At 42.9% G+C, this 16,805-nt stretch overlaps 1 protein-coding gene across 2 annotated transcripts in view; it reads right to left on the bottom strand.

Annotated features, from left to right (window-relative positions):
* Positions 1-16,805, bottom strand: part of adamts18 (ADAM metallopeptidase with thrombospondin type 1 motif, 18) — a 75,476-nt gene that overhangs the window by 31,658 nt on the left and 27,013 nt on the right. For both annotated transcript variants that reach the window (XM_008281310.1, XM_008281311.1), the window contains exons 9-16: positions 14,010-14,147; positions 13,763-13,916; positions 12,104-12,199; positions 11,039-11,187; positions 4,103-4,275; positions 3,032-3,162; positions 2,155-2,278; positions 1,638-1,882 (exon numbers count right to left, since the gene is read on the bottom strand). In XM_008281310.1, the coding sequence (XP_008279532.1) occupies positions 1,638-1,882; positions 2,155-2,278; positions 3,032-3,162; positions 4,103-4,275; positions 11,039-11,187; positions 12,104-12,199; positions 13,763-13,916; positions 14,010-14,147 (1,210 nt within the window). The remainder of the gene's footprint in view (positions 1-1,637; positions 1,883-2,154; positions 2,279-3,031; positions 3,163-4,102; positions 4,276-11,038; positions 11,188-12,103; positions 12,200-13,762; positions 13,917-14,009; positions 14,148-16,805) is intronic.

Below are 16,805 nucleotides of genomic sequence, written 5' to 3'. Positions count from 1 at the left end.
GAAATTGCTATTTGGACCAGAAATTGCTATTCGGACCAGCCCTACTATGCGTACATCTCTCCACATTTCTGCAAGCCTTCATTTTTCAGAACAACAATGTGTCTTTCAAATGCCAATTGCAACACTGACTCCACTAAACTGCCCGCAGACAGAAGCCTTTTCTCTAAAATAGCTACATAGACACTTGGATAGTTCCTGATGGCCAAACAAGTGACCAGCCAGGCACTTTGGAAATACCGCACTTGTATTTCTCCTGGATTTACAGGCCAATCATTCCTGCTTTAATTGCAGTATTTCAGTAGCCCAAGGGACTAAGGGGAGACTCACTATTACATGAATATCACTTCACCCATGGTGAAGGGCGAAAATGACTGTCTACTCTTCACCTGGTTTCTACTTCTGTTTTCACAGCTAGGGTTCAGGGGTCAAGAGAAAATAGATGCTTCTGCTGACAAAGTTATGTGAGAAGAACATCCCACACTCCCCACTGGCATTTACTGAAACCCTTGAATGACTCCGCCACTTGTCGAATATTAGTTTTGCTGTCAGGAGGATATGCCTGTCCAGCATCACATTTTGCTGCTTCAGGACAGATGAAGACTTGCACTTCCCTCAAAGCTCTGGTTTCTAACACATCACTGATTACAAACGTGAAGCCAAAAAAAAAAAGGAAAAAAAGCACCATCAGCTTATAACTCACCTGCTATGCTGTGCAGAACATCTCACTTCAAGCAACCATCTGATTTTCTACTTTTCATCCCTGCCTCTAAAGGGCAGTTGACTTGGGGATTTTACTCGCTCTATTAGCCTCAAATCACATGGCTGCAACAAAGCACTTTTGAGGTCACTGCCCACGGGGGCCACATCCATGGTTTAAGTATGGACGTAAAACACGTGACTGTGTCTACACTGGAGCTGGCAGTACCAAGAAGCTGTCCTGCCTGTAAACAAGGGTCAAGCCTCTGCCATGTGAGACTGATCTGAATAGTGCCAGTGGCACAAAGGCAGCGTTACACTAATTGAGCCACAACTCGCTCTGTGATGTGTACATTATTATTCCACTGTCATTCTGCTAATGCATAAAGGCCTGCTTCACCCAAATTACAAAAGCACATATTTTCTCTACTACAATTCTCTGCCGGAGTGACTGACACTGAAGTTCTATGTACGGCTATCTGCAGTCTATGAATAAGCTTGAGAGATATAAAATCATCCTGCACACCAGCTGTCAAATTTATGTGACAAAGTGACTCAGCCTTTAGTTTTGTGCTCGTTCTGAACGCCCCTTTACATTTAAAAAAAAAAAAAAAGAACAACAACCGGTTTCAGAGACAGCAGCTGTGAAAGATGATTGCTCTGTACAGCATAGGGCTGTTGGAACTCCAAAGGCTCTTCAATTAAAGCGTTCCACAGCACCGATCCATCCCCACATCATTCTTAACATAAACAAGCAGAATCCCTCAGAGGATTTGCAGGCAGTTACAACCACCCATGTCCTCCATACTATCCAAACTTCTTTTTTCATCTAAGCCTCACCATGTCCAGGCACTAAAAAAAAAACAGGAGCAGCAGCTCTGCCAGGGACCCTGTCACTGTCAATTGCAATAAACGGACGTCACCCAGCAGCGGCGGCTTACTTCAAACACTAGCGTCTCATTAGTAGGTCCAGCAGCATACAGGCTCTCCGGCTTGTTGAAAGAGCGCTGGTAGTCGAACACGGTGCCACCAAAGGGGAACTTCCCTGGCCAGTCCACAGTCCAGTCCCCGGTCAGGTAGTACTTCCTCTTCAGTGATCGGACCGCCAGGTAGCTGGTGGAGACTTCCATTTCCTGAAGGCGAATGCTTCGAGCCCCAGCTGGGACTGTTACCATGGAGTAATACTCTGGGCAACAAAGTAGAGGAAAGAAAAGGCATGACCAAATCATGATTACACATTTGTTTATTACTGTTTGGTCATTCTTATGACATGTTTCATCCTGCTACTATCATGAATTCAATGTTTTCACTGCTGAGTCAGTCCATTATGAAGGGGATTACATGTCTGTGTCTGTCCGTGGTTTTACTGTCTGTCCTTGTTTGTCTGCTTAAGTCTCTCTTTCTCTTGAGGAAATACATGTACAGACACACTGCGAACAACAACAAAGACAAGCTTACCGTTGGCCCGGTGTTGGAGGGTGTACTGGCCTTTGAAGAACTTGCAGGTGGAGTTGTCTCCTCTACAGACTCCACAAGCATCCAGCGAGGCCTTGGAGCCCAACATCTGATCACACCCCACTGCCTAAACACACAGATACAAAAACCATCATGCCATCAGTGTGGGCAGAGTCAGAAAAAGTCAACCAGCTAATGGAATTAACTTTAACTCCATCTATGCTGATGTCTTCACCTGGAATCTGGATTAAGAGAACCTTACAACCACGCTGGCAAGATGCTGCACAGCCCTCTGACCCTTCTGTTTAAAATCCTTTTTTTCCGTTTTTATCATGCTAACATGTTCATGAGGTGCTTTTTTATGTTAGAAGGCATATCATAAGCAAAATAAGTGGTCAACGCCATGGCTGAGTATTTCCACCTTAAAATTGCAGTGTACCAATGACAGTGTCAAAAACACGGATTCAGACTGATCAATATGTCACTTTGATACATAGAGGTGAGGTTTTATGGGTATAATTAACAACCAGAGAGGGACTTGAAAATTATACGAAACATCAGGAAAAATAAAAATGGCAACATAGAGAAACAGAAAAACAGACAAGATACTGAAACAAAGTAAAAAATATTGTTCAGAATTGAACGCACTCAAACTGCTCAAAGCAATCATGTTTTATACTGCAGTAAAAGTAAAAGGAAAGGTCAATGAACTGGCTTTAAAATGTATATTTTAACTTTTATCAGTAGAAGCACTGCTCTGATTCTTCACTGATTTACTGATCTGAACTTTGTCACAGCTGAATACAAAAAGCTTTTGCTGAGAGAGCAAGGAGAAAAAAGTTTCACTCTCGAGTGCACTGAATCAGTTCAGCCAATGTACCTCACACACTCCATCAATGCAGACATCTCCATTGTGGTCTGAGCAGGAGGTGCCATCTTTGACTTTGCTGGACATGGCGAAGAAGAAGTCAAAGTCCTCTGCAATGCAGTAGAGCTTACAGATGTCTTCATCTATAGAGACAATAATTGGACAGAGGAACATCAACAAGAAAGGTAGCATCAGGAAAATTAGCAAGCTATTGATTGACCACAGTCATTCTATGATCTGGTCAGATTAAAGTTACAGAGTCTACTTTACTGCAACCTGTTACGCATACAGGATATACAGCTCCTGCTGAGGCTGAAGTAGAAAAAAGAGGAACTGACTCTGAATGCACCCAGGGGTATTGATGTGGGGCTACAGGTTTATTTTGTAGTTCAGATCAGTTATCACAGACAAGTCTCTACAGCCGTCTTTGATTAAAATAAATGACGGTGAAGGTGACTTGGCCCAAGGACCCAGAAGGCAGTTCAAAATCTGTTCCTCTCTGCATCACCCTCCATTCATCAACAGCTTAAACAGGCCTGGGACGGCAGCCAAACACACTGCTCTCCTTCACTGCACTCTCTCGCTCTTGCTCTATGTAACAAAGCTGGCCCGCAGGCTTCCTTTTTAAATCTATCCCCACTGTGTCAGAGGGTGCAGGTGGCTACATGTCTGCCATGCACATTACACACAGGGACAGTTTCCTCCAGCTTTTTGACCCTAATCAGTGCAGCAGTAAATAGAGGCTGGCATTACAGAAACACTTTATAAAAGAAATTTTGAGTAGCAGAGTACAGCGGGGCGCAGAATATAAAAGATGTGCAGAATTAAGACAAGAAAAAGCTTGCTCAGAGAAATCAGCAATTCACTGTGTGTTTAGGAGCTTTGTTTTCTTGAAATAATAACCAGTATGCGCCATGAATACAATAAATCACTGTATGTCCTAAAGAAGTGCCACATATTTAAAGGATAAAAAAAATCTCTTGATTGACAAAAAAAAGTGTAAATACATGTACAGAGCAAGTTATGCATAAATGAAACCCAGTACTGAACAGACTCTGTGTTCTAATCAGCTCACCACCTTACCATCCACTTTGGTATAGGGCTTCCACTTATAGTACCAGCCCCTGAAGGGCTTGCTGTTGTACTCAGCGCACTGTTGGGCCCGGAAGTCCACAGCGCCGAGGGGACAGGGCCGAGTGTTGCACAGCTGGTTGAGACGGCTGGAGCCAGAGCAAAATTTACCGTTGTTCTGTGGCCTGGGTGGAAGACAAGACAAGACAAGACAAGACAGGGACGATGGAGGAGAGAAGCTGAGTTTGTCTTTTTGTTATAGTACTGTTGAAGTGTATCGATAACATCACTGCAGTTACAGCACTAAATTCAGTGCTCCAAGGTAACAGTTTAGCTCTCAGAGGAGACAGCTGATCAGTGGACAAGGCCCACTAAAGCTTCCCTGTGAGATAGCTTGTTGTTTTTCTGTGCTCATTAACAAAATAATGAAATTCAGCAAAGTCCTCATATCAGAAACAGCAGTACATGTCAAGGTCTCAGATGTTTTAGGCTATAAGGGAACAATTGGTTCTCTTAATCAAAGTGCTGGATGTGAGAGAAATGGGTACAAATATGAGTCACTTTGACATAGACCAAGTTGTAATGCAACACGAGTAGTCAGAGCAACTCTGAAACAACAATTCTTAATGACAATGGTCTGAGTAGGGACAAACCATTAGCCAGCAACAGGCTGTCGGGATATGTGCTGGATCAGGTCTGATCCAGAGTCGATCCCATTTGCAACTTATGGGACATAGGTAAGCATTATACTTTCAGCACCTGCAGGTATGCAAGTGCCTGCATCATGTACATTTTGTGATCTCCCAAGTCCACAAGAGGAGCATCAGCCACGACACTACACTGCACATTTGGCAGTAGTGTGCATGTGTGGAATATGTAGACTTGCATATGTACTGCACATGGATAAGAGTGCAGGTCCAAGCAAACTAGAGAATAGTATAATAATTATAAGTATATGTCCATGGTGGCTGCAGGTGTCCAAGTATGCCTCCACAAGGCAGTATACCTGAGGCTTTAAAGGACCTTTTGTTAAGATATTGGTGCTAAACACCATAGGACACCTTCAAAGATCTAGTAGAGCCTTTCCGTGATTGTTCGGAGCAATTTTGGCACATGGAGGACTAAGACCATATTAGGCAGGTGTTTCTGATATTTTTTTCGGTCATCAGCAAATGTGGACATGACTATCCTAAAGGAACAGATTAGTTTAACAGTTTTGCTTAATCATTTAATTGTCTTCATGCTGAGAATTAGATGTTGCTACAACTGTGCACTCAACATCTCTGTCCATTAAATGTGAAGTTATAGGCAGAAGATGCTTAACCTAAAACTGGAGAAAATCATCTTTTGTCTATAGGCCCTTTCGATAGTAAGGCGCAGTTTCTAGTCTTCAGCGGTTGCTTGGCAACCTGACTCTACAATGTCACCACACCTGGCTACGAAACATTCCAGCACATAAACCACCATAAAAAACAAACTGTTTTTAAGCTTTACGTTTCGGACAGAATTGACTTCCAAGAAATAAGTTCATTTTTCTGCCAAGGCAAGAGCCAAGACAGAGGGATATGAAGAGTGTATTCATCTTTCTGCTTGTGTTGTCATGGCACTTGGTGGAGAGGTGGAACATATTGGAGTCGAATGCCATGTCACGTTTTGATGCCATGTATTCATTCATGGGAATAAAAGGAAGCACAGAACATAAACTGAGAAAGGGCCTTTAATATGTCACGAAAACCATAAAATGACAAGCAGAGTCTTGACATTTTATGAACATCAGGATGCCATGTCAGACTTCTCAGCCTTTCTAAACTCATGCCAGGCATTCCAACACAACCACCAACAGAGAAAATTGAGTTTAGCTGTTTACCAAAGTGGCCCTGCACACACAAAAAGACACACTCAGAGACTGGGGAACCATGGTGCGCAAACATCTCTAATAAAAACAGTTGACTAAGTGTTACAATGTAATGAAATGCTTTGGCAAAGGAACTGAAAAAGTGCCTAATAGAAACGGTAAACACCACAAGGAGAAGGCACTAGAGACATATTTCTTTTGAATTTTCTGCAACTGTATTGAAAATGTCTGTGAAATGGATGTCGGCAACAATGAGAAGCAAACATGCATGTTGACTGCATTTTCCTTTTACTCTCACTGTTCATTCCCTCCATTCAGACCTGGACTCAATCACAGAGTGCCTCAGCTGCCAACTGTGATGCAGCTCCATTCAAGGCGTGTGTGTGTGTGTAAATCTACTCTGTGACGATCTTGCTTCCCTTGGTGAGAAGGGGGAATTTGGCCTAGGTTCTCATAGTCCTGATCCTATTAAGACTTCGCAGCAGACAAACGCAGCCCATATGGTAATGTGCTTACGGCGGGCCAGCAGGGGACTGCATCGTATACTCCGTCAGTCAAGGCCTCCCGATCAGAGCAGCACTGAAGACAGTTTACTTTAGAATGATAGTTGAATCCAATTCTATGGACTGTCTAGCCCTGAGTTTCACGACACTCCTCATTTCTCTTTCTATTCTCCTTTTCATCTTTTCTACAACTGTAAATCTGCTTCCAACAACAAGAGAGAAACCAGATATGGCAAGTTTTTAGTATGTGTATTCAGTCAATCCTTTTCTCTCTCTATGCCACAGTCCCGTTGCAGCCATCAGGACCCTTAGCGGGGCTTAAATGTCTCGGTAGCCTGGTAAATCTGCCCGACGACAGAAGCTGAGACAGAACTTCTGTAGGTCAGAGGTCACAATGTCTAGTCTTCTTGAGTCACCGAGTCTCTCCATGCCCCTCTTAGGATTTCCCACTCTGCATTTCACACACATGCAAATAGATCTACACTCTGCTACTGTGCTGTGGGCCTAACCCCTGTTAAACACCTTTACAAGTCTTTCGGGAGACTCCACCAAAAGAGTCCATCTGATCGTGCACCCTATTAAATCGAATGTGTGGCAAAATGTGCTCCCAACAAAACCAGGTCAAGATCGTGAACCTAATCTCCCAGGCTTGTTGGGGAGGATTAGGCTGACTGTGTTTGATCTGGCAGGTGGTCTATGGGGAATGAAGGAGCAGGGAGGGAGGTGGAGGAAGGGAGGTAAAGGGAGAAGATTCATTTTTCGTCTTGGAGCGACTCCTAGAACGGCAGGCTTTAATCAGCTGATCCCATAGAGGTCTTTTACAAGACTGAGCAAAATACACATGCTCATCTCACAAAACGAATGACTTTGTGCAGAATGAAGTGATTTAAAGACTGCTCCTGCTGAGTGAAGATTTTGTTGCAGGGCAGAGGTGAAAATGTACAAGTCAACTTCCAAATAGCACAAATTCGACACCAACACAATTTTCCATTTCATCTAGATTTGCAAGGACTAAATAAGTTTGAAAATCACTTTTCATGAGATTTCAGGACACCCCAGACTGTCCAGACAGTTCAGTGTGGGGCTGAAGATGACATTTCAGACAAGCAGTGAGATTCAGGCTAATCCTTCTTGTTCTGCTTAGATTAAGAGCAGAAATAATCGCAGAGATTACTGGGGACAAACACACTTTGAATGTCATGAGTCAGGGACTAAAACGTGACTCATGGGTACATGATGCAGGCGGGATACAGTCTGAGTGTGTCTGTGTAGCTGAGATCTGTGGTTGGAGGTTGAGAATGTTGATGGAGTTGAAGAGATGCTGTATTAAGACATGCACTGGTCTAGTTTTATTACCTTCACTTCAGAGTTCTTGGGGTTTTGACAACTAGCTGGCCCACTGTATATACTCTGATAATAATATCATGATGTGGCATTATTGGATTTAATATTTAACCCTCACCATCTTTCCATCCCTTTCCTGTCCCACTGACCCCATAATTCACCGTTTAGCAGCATCAGCCTATTCTTTCAGCGGCTGTCTCTACAAAGCTCTCTTTAGTGCCACAGAAATGATAAATGAACTTGACAGATAACCTGGTTGAAAAGGCTCTGTGGCCCTTTTCGGTCTGCCAGTCATTGTGTATAATGTGTATCATATGAGGGCCGGCCTGCCTCTGAAAACGTCTTTGATCCCTCAGAGGGATTAGGAGACGAGTCGGCTGTGACGGATAGAACAGCCACATCAGTGTCTGCCGCGCTGTTAAGTAAGCAGTGATGAAGCCAGTGGAGTAAAGAGGATGATCTAGTGGGAGCCCATGAATAGCTGAATGGACTCTTTAATGGAGCTGATATGATGAAACGGCATAATGAAAAAAACAGAGACAGCTACATTTTCTGAAGAAAATGCATGAGTGAGCGCTCAGCTGAAAATTTGCATTTGAACCATTAGAAATAGAGGCCGAAAGTCATCGTTGAAGTGCCTGTTGAAATTGAATTATGAAATGAAACTGAAATGGTGCTTAAAATGGCAATTGACTGTGACTGTGTGGTAGAAATGACTGAAATGTGAAAACAGCCTTGAGCTGGAATAATGCACAGGGTTTTTGCTGCTGAGGTTATACTGCAGTAGGTAGCATGAGACATAAAATACAGGTGAGAGTTCTGTTTGAATTTCATACCCATACATTTTAATGCTTCTTAGTCAAAGTTTGTCTGCAGCACATCAAAACAGGTAACTCTCATCCTGCTGGGTCATACTTTCATTGTCTTCTGTCAGCATGGTTGGAAAACAATGAATAAAGAACAAAGGACCATGTGTTTCCAACAAACTACTGGCTCTGGTCTTCATTGTAAGACAACCCAGTCTTGTCTCATCTGCTAACCAGCTGTTAAAACTGGTTAATTAGCTTTTGTTTTTACTGAAAACCATGCAGTTTTGAAAGAAACCCTCTAAAACTGTATTTTTGTAATTCATGCTGGGTCATATTTGACCCATAACACTGCGGCTGCAACTTTGGTTTAAAAGCCACCGATCACAGTGTGTTTTATTGTTTTCAGTATATCATTGTGGAGGATGTAATGAAGCACACACTTGTTTTGACCAAAAAACATTCAAGGTGCAATATGTTTCACACATCTGAACTTGAAAATGGGTCAGTTTTGATCCAAACATCTGGAGCGTTAGGAGGATAGGTTTGCCACTCATTTCTGATCTGTCGGAAGCAATTTTTGTGGTTTTTATGGGTATCAACATTGTGTTTGTTGTGATGATGGCAAAAACAATACACAGACTCCTAAGTCATAAAGTTTTACATCTGTCTATCAAGCAAGGTGGTGCAGCATCCTTGGAGGTTGGCCGCTATTGACCGGAAACTTCCTGTACCATGATCTGGTTCTGTTGTGTGTGTGTGTAGCTGAGTGTGCTCATGTATAGAAAGACTTGTACATGGTAATGCTGTTTCGTTGAATTGTTGTCAATTCTTCCTAATTTTTCCTAAATATTTAGAAAGTTTACAATTCAACTGACAGATGGCTAGAAGTACAACTAGGAAAAACATTAGAGACGCTGTCTACGAATTCATGTTGACTTGGTTTTCTGTTAATTGACTGAGTCCAACAGGCAAAAATAAAAACAGTGTTAATTTGTTCCACCATCCTGTGTCACAGTGTGGAGGAAATTGCTAGTTTAAATGTTCTTCGAGGAAGAAGACTTTAAACTCTAAACAGCAAAACTCTGCAAAATAATGACCCCTATAGCAGCAGTCTTCAACCTTTTTTGCACCACGGACTGGTTTTTAGCAAGAAATTTTTCTACGGACCGGTCATTGTACAGATAACAAAAAACTGTTTTTTTTTTCTATTAAAGAGTTTCATAAATAAATGAAATTACTTTTTGTTGCTAAATATGTGTTTACTTTGTCTTCTGTCTCAGTATCGAGTCTCTCCCACTTTCCAAAGCAGCTCTCCTGAGACATTTGTTTTTGACTGATGGCTACGTTTCATGGCCGAGCATAAAAACTGACCTTCAAGTGCGGGAAACAAGAACAAACGGAAGTGATGGGAAGACGAGTTTGCCATTTTTCAAAATAAAACACCCTGCAGACTCCACCGGAAATAAACATAAACCAATAAAATGTTTTTATTCTTTCTGTGCAGTCCAGTACCAAATGACCCACAGCCCGGTACCGGTCCGCGGCCCAGTGGTTGGGGACCGCTGGCCTATAGGACTGACTTTGGTCTACGGATTACACATACTCCACAGTCTGACAAGGGAATGAATGATCAGGAAATTAATTATGCCCCTAAATATCCCATTGCAGACAGTCCAGTTGTATTACATTTGAAGGCCCAATGTTGTGAGAGCTGAGCCAAGTCAATCAACCGCACCATTACTTGATCGCACTGCAGTGACAGAAAAACAACAATAAATCTATTGTGTGTTAAATGAAAGTGAACTAAAGGTCTGAAAACATCCAATAAATCTCCAGGTGGTCTGGGGAATAACAAAGAGGACTGCACGTCTGTTATGAAATACGACTTTAAAACTGAGAATCTCTCACGTGCTTGTAATGACACGCTCAGAGCTAACAAAGAGATATGCTCTGTGGGATCTGGGTCTGCAGAATTATGCAGAATTATACTTGTGTGAGTGAGCAGCAATAGGGGACATTTGCTAACTGTCTTGGCAGCTTTCAGAGAAAAGAGCCTGCTATTAGGAGGTTTTCCTTGTCTGGAGCATGGGGAGAGATTGTCTGTCTGTCTGGACTGTCAGCCTGACTGATGTGAGCGGTTATCAGCGCATGTGTGTGAGTGTGTGTGTTCACATACAGAATGTGTGCACATATCTATGCTGACAGCTACCTGGCAGACAGCGCTTTCAGGTGTTCAGAGACGGAGGTTTTTGGGACATGAGGCCTTCAAGAATTACTTTCTGGCCCACACTGCAACTCAGAGTACTGAGTAAGCAGCTGGATGACAGCATGAATTATTTTGTCATCTGTTTGGCTGCTTAATCTCGTCTAAAGCATTAAAATGGAGGCGATGAATTAGATTAGAAAACTTTGTGAGCGTGTGGAAGTGTGTGTATACCTTGGGCTGGTACAGGATCGCTCCCTGTACATGACTCCTCCTCCACAGGTTCTGGAGCAGTCAGACCACTGGGACCACGTTGACCACTGGCCATGGACCGCTCTCGGACCGTGCTCCCCATATTTAACACACTGACCCCTTCGACACCACTGGAGAGAAGAGAAGAGAAACAAGGGAATGAAAGAAGAGAGGACAACAGAAATAGCTTTCTTATCAGTACTTGAGCACTGGCCCGGGCCTCTTGCCTGAGTTTCCTGGTTTGGACAAATGCCCAGCACCACACCTGGACACCCACACTCCAAAACACACACATGCACACACACACAAAGGGCGGCTGTGGCTCAGGTGGTAGAGCGGTTGTCCTCTGATCATAAGGTTGACAGTTCGATCCCCTGCCCCTCCACAGTCGAAGTGTCCTTGGGCAAGACACTGAACCCAAAGTTGCTCCCAATGGCAGCTTAGTGCCTTGCATGGCAGCTCTGTCGCCATTAGTGTATGAATGTGTGTGAATAGGTGAATGACAAAACATTGTAAACATTGCTTTGAGTGCCGCTAAGGTAGAAAAGTGCTATGTAAGTGCAGTCCATTTACCATTTACACACAGCACATGCACACACACACACACACATACATTGACTGCGCACCACACTCAACTGATCCAAGCCAAACCCTGCGCTCACACACATCACCACCTCTCTCCTTCTCTCAGTATCCTCCTTCTATACGTGAATTGAACATGTAGTCCAAGTGGAAGCATGAACAGTGCCCAGAGTACTTCTGCAGGAGTACACGCATGTGTGAGCAGCATGGATAAACAATATTAGGAACTCCTGTGTTAATCAAGTAAGTATCTAGTTGGATCGCTGTACTCTCTCTTTAAGATGCAAGAATTGACTTTGACACAGCAAAAAAACAACATTTCAATGCTAGGCCCATATTTGTCCTAATTTGTCCACTCATTAGAAGTGTATGCATGGTGTCTAATTAAAATGAAGCGAGTAATTGAGTGCGATTGAGAAACTGGCTGCTGCTATCCTTCACAGGAACAAAAGGATCTTTCCTCACCATGTCCAGACCACAGTTGGTGCCTTCTGCAGCAGGCATGAACTTGGTCTCACACCGGTGCCCTGTGCGGTGACACCACAGCGACTTGCAGATGTCCTGTTAAACAACACACACAGACACACACGGACACACACACACACACACACACACACACACACACAGTGAAATATTCATCAGATAGGGTGTTTTCTGCTATCACCAGTTGTGACAACTTTTGACATCACGTTCCTCCCCTCCTTCCTCTACTCTGACCCGACAGCACCTGCTTCTTGCCAAGACCACCATCACGCTGGTCGAAAAGCCCCCACCGCCTCCAATAGGCTTCTCCACAAAGCCTCGGTGTCAAATTTAATCACTGAGCTTCTTTAATGAAACAAGCTATAATTGTATGTGTCATCTGACCCAACAATACAGAGACAGAGCGAGCGAGTGAGCACAGAGGGAGAGCTGGGGTCGAGAGACAGGCGGCAGGGTCTGGCAACCCGCCCAACTGCAACTGGCAATGAGAGAGGAACCAGAAAGGACGGGGGCTAAGAACAGGGGAGACAGCTCCTGTGTGTTTTTCAGTCTTTGTCCTCATGCGGTTCTACTACTGTGACATCGAGCAGGTGGGTGACAGCCACGCCAGCGTGCTGAAAATCCTTGTACATGAGCCTCTCGGGAATAAGAAAAAAGTGGAAAAGGCAGTCCATCCACTGGAAATTAGCCTCTAGGTTAATGCAACCCCCCCACCACCAGAGACTACGCAGGTCAAAGAAATGCAGATGTCGTATTTGATCTTCTGTTCGGGAAACATATGAGGGATCTGGGGAAGTTGCAGACAGCCAAGGCGCTGTTATGTGAGCTAATCCGTCATATAGTCATATATACAATCTGGCAAAGTCAATTTCCCAGCAATTACAGCCCTGCAAGTATTTTAAACAGCATTTACATGTGAATCAGAACCACTGAATGCACCGAGAATAAAGGCCTTTAACAAGACTATAAAGATTCGGGGCAAGGGAAGGGGGGTGTTTCCCTTTCAGATGATGGAATGGATTTTAATGGAGGGTCAAATGTGGGGGGTTGGAGGTTGATGTGCAAAGATTATGCTAATTAATGAAGTGCCAGTTTAGCACTGCATCATTAGCGCTGTAAAGCAGACAATTCAGGCCCCTATATGATCTGGGGGTGCTCCGTCTCATTATTGGAGGCTCTGGTGAGTCTCAGTGTAGGCAAAGAAATACATGAATAGCGAATGATTAAGGACTGTTGGTCCATGTAAAACCAGGACTATTCAGTCTCTATAGATTTGGTTCTGTATAGCTCAACACAGGGTTAGTTTAATGACCTGTTGGAAAAATGATCTTTCTCCTTTTTCTTCTTCCTGTGTAATATCATTGTTGGTTTGTATTCCAAAATAATACAGCCTTTTGCCAAGGGTGTTCTCAGAAAAGAGATTACAATAAATCTCAGTCATCAAATAAAGGTTAACAAGATAAAGAGTGTATGCTAGTACCTGAATGGGAATGGAGGAGCAAAAAGTACCTACTCCAGGGTCAGCAGAGAACTGCAGTTATGTCCAATAAGGACAAACAGTGTACAGGCTACCACAGCAACTAGCATGAGCTAACCATAACTAAAATTCATTTTAAAAAATGCATAGGGTGAATATCTTACCTTGACAAAATCAAGGCTGCATAGTTTGGCCTTGGAGCCAAACTGCCACTTGCACTGCGTGTCTGCGTCATACAGCTGCCCAGGAAGCTGCTCGGGATACTTGTATTGACCGATCTGCTTGGGCTCGTCCACGAGACAGGAGGCCTGGGCTGTTCTGGTGAACAAAGCACATCACCTGTATCAGTCAGGAAAGGAGAGCCACAACAACTGACTGATAAACGGAACTGTGTTTGGGAGTTAGGCCTACCCAAGGAAGCGGCTGAGGTACTGTCGACTGCAGGTAGACCAGGAGAAGACCCCATTGTTACCAGCCAGAGTAGGGGACATAATGTTGCCCTCTGTCTTGCGACAAGGATTCCCCTCCCCATCATGGATCATCCCAAAACTGGAGAAAAATGAGATAACAACAGACGTTATAACTAACGTTGCATGTAACCAGACATACACAGACATTGATTGCCATGCAGTGAGTTCTTTGTGGGTAAAACTGAGTTTTAAGGACAGCACATTATGTCATAGCAATACAAATTCAAAAGACAATAGACATTATTTTCATCTATTTGATTTTATTGATACTGACAGTTTTTAATGTGAAGATGAAGCCACATTTTCCTTACATTATGATAAGAATTACAGTTTGATGCATAAACGTTTCTTCCCTCCTCCATCCATCACTGCGTCATATGTACAGCAAGTGTTTTCTTTGGTGATTAAAAACTTTAAGAAAGCAAAGTAATAAATATTCTGACGTATTGTCACCTGGATAAAGTAAGGAAAAATATTCAATTCCTCTGTTTGTTTTGAGAACATGTCAGACAGAAGAGTTTTACTGCAACATGAAATCTATAAATATGAACCAATCCCAATGGAAACCTATAAACACAAACATAGAGCTCTGCTGCCTCGGGCGGTTTCCATCATTCTCTCATACAGTGTCATGGAGTCGATGAAGTAGTGCTCTAATGTAATGCTCTTACTTCAGAGTGTATTTGTTTCTTAACTCAAACCACATTTGTCATTTAATACAGATGTATTACATCCACTCAAAGCAGAAAGCCAGTTTAGTTGCACTGCTCTAAAATAACACTATAGTCTGACATCTATTTTATGTCAACTGCTAGAATTTCTGTTAAAGTTTTTGTCAAATTTGACAATGAAAACAGCCTTATAAATGTGTAAAACACAAAATCTCTTGGTGTCTTGACTGTGTGACTTGTTGAGCTCAGTCCATCATCAATCCATATTTTGCTCGACCTCACTACCCCATTTGATACAGTGCAAATCAAATCACCAGCTTTTTCTAACTAAGAGTTTTATCCACAGTCAAACATTCCTTTGCTTTGAGAAGGTGACCCATGCTTTTACTACTTTGAGTCCAGACTTTTGCAATAATGGCATGTTGGAATGGGCCAGAAAATAATTTGTAGGTTGCCGTAGGTTCAAAATAGTGCAGCTAAATTCCCGAGTATTACACCTAAGCAGGAGCATATTTTACCTTTCTTGGCATGCTTATGTCAGCTACCTGCTCAGTATAGGATTAACTATAAAATGTAGTTATTTTTTTACTAATGCTTGAATGGACTAGCCTCAACTGCTTTGGTTATTACACCATCCATTAAGGGTCATGGTTTTCACAGTACCGATGCAGACTTCGATATTGGACAGTTAACACCCATCTAATTCTGCTCACACTATATATGCCACAGCTGCCCTAAATTAACAGCATTGGTAATTACCAAAATCATGTTTTATGTGGGCTGCAAGGTGACGCAGTTGGTTAGCACTGTTGCCTCGCAGCAAGAAGGTTGCCGGTTCGCGTCCCAGTAGGGGCACCGGAATCTTTCTGCGTGGAGTTTGCATGTTCTCCCCATACAGCGTGGGTTCTCTCTGGGTTCTCCGGCTTCCTCCCACACAGTCCAAAAACATGTTGAGGTTAATCGATGTTTCTGAATTGTCCGTAGGTGTGAATGTGAGTGTGCTCGGTTGTCTGTCTCTAAGTGTAGCCCTGTGATAGACTGGCAACCTGTCCAGGGTGTCTCCTGCCTTCACCCTGAGTCAGCTGGGATAGGTTCCTGCCCCACTCACAACCCCAGTGAGGATTAAGTGGTGTATAGATAATGGATGGATGTTTTATGTGATTACGACAGCATGTAGAAGCTCTTTAAGGAAAATTATATTTTTAATGGTAAAATATAATTATTCTTGTTATCCATGAACTTTCAAATTTACTGTTTAAAAAAAACTTTAAAAATTGTTATTTACTTGCATTTCTGAACGGAAAAATTAGTTTTAATGGTTGAATGTTTTACTTGATTTATTTCTGACTTCCCAGAGAAGCCCAGTGGGCCGGCTCAGATTTAGATATGAAAAGGTGACCTCAGCTTGAAATTCCTCATTCCTATTCAAAATAGTAAAGCGTTGAGAGCTGAGTCCACATTAAAGCACTTCACGATGCTGGATGGTCTCTGAGACAAACAGGGAAAGACAGAAAGTGTTCTCACAGTGTGGTCAAGTATGATTTGGAGTCAATTAATGAGGCTGGTTCTGAGAAAATGCTCCAAGGAAAAGGCAGGAAATGAAAGTTAACTGAAGCAGATGTCAGACACCTCAAGACTTGAAGGACTAGAGACAGAAGGAAGACCGCTGCTGATCTTCAGGCAGAGATGAATGCTTCTAGATCAGAATCTGACAAAGTCTCCAGAATGACCATAAGAGATGACTGATGGAAGAAGGCTTAAAGGGAAGAAGAGCTGCTAAGAAGCCATTATTGAGGCCTGTAAACATCCAGAAACACCTCGGATTTGCCAGGAAGCACAAACACTGAACTGGAAGAAGGTCCTCCGGATGGACAAGTCCATGTTTGAACTCTTCGGTCAGCATCGTCGTGTTTCTATATGCAGAAAAGCTGGAGAACGTTTTGATGCCAGAATACAAGCAGTTTTCAAGGTCAAAGGAGGCCATACAAGATATGAAGGTTTATTATTACTATGTGTGGAAAAAGGACTATTTAGCTGTTTCAGTTTATTTGCCAAATAAATAACAA

Source organism: Stegastes partitus, unplaced genomic scaffold (genome assembly GCF_000690725.1).
Source record: "Stegastes partitus isolate 25-593 unplaced genomic scaffold, Stegastes_partitus-1.0.2 Scaffold229, whole genome shotgun sequence".
Lineage (NCBI taxonomy): Eukaryota > Metazoa > Chordata > Actinopteri > Pomacentridae > Stegastes > Stegastes partitus.
This window is presented reverse-complemented; position numbering and strand designations above follow the sequence as displayed.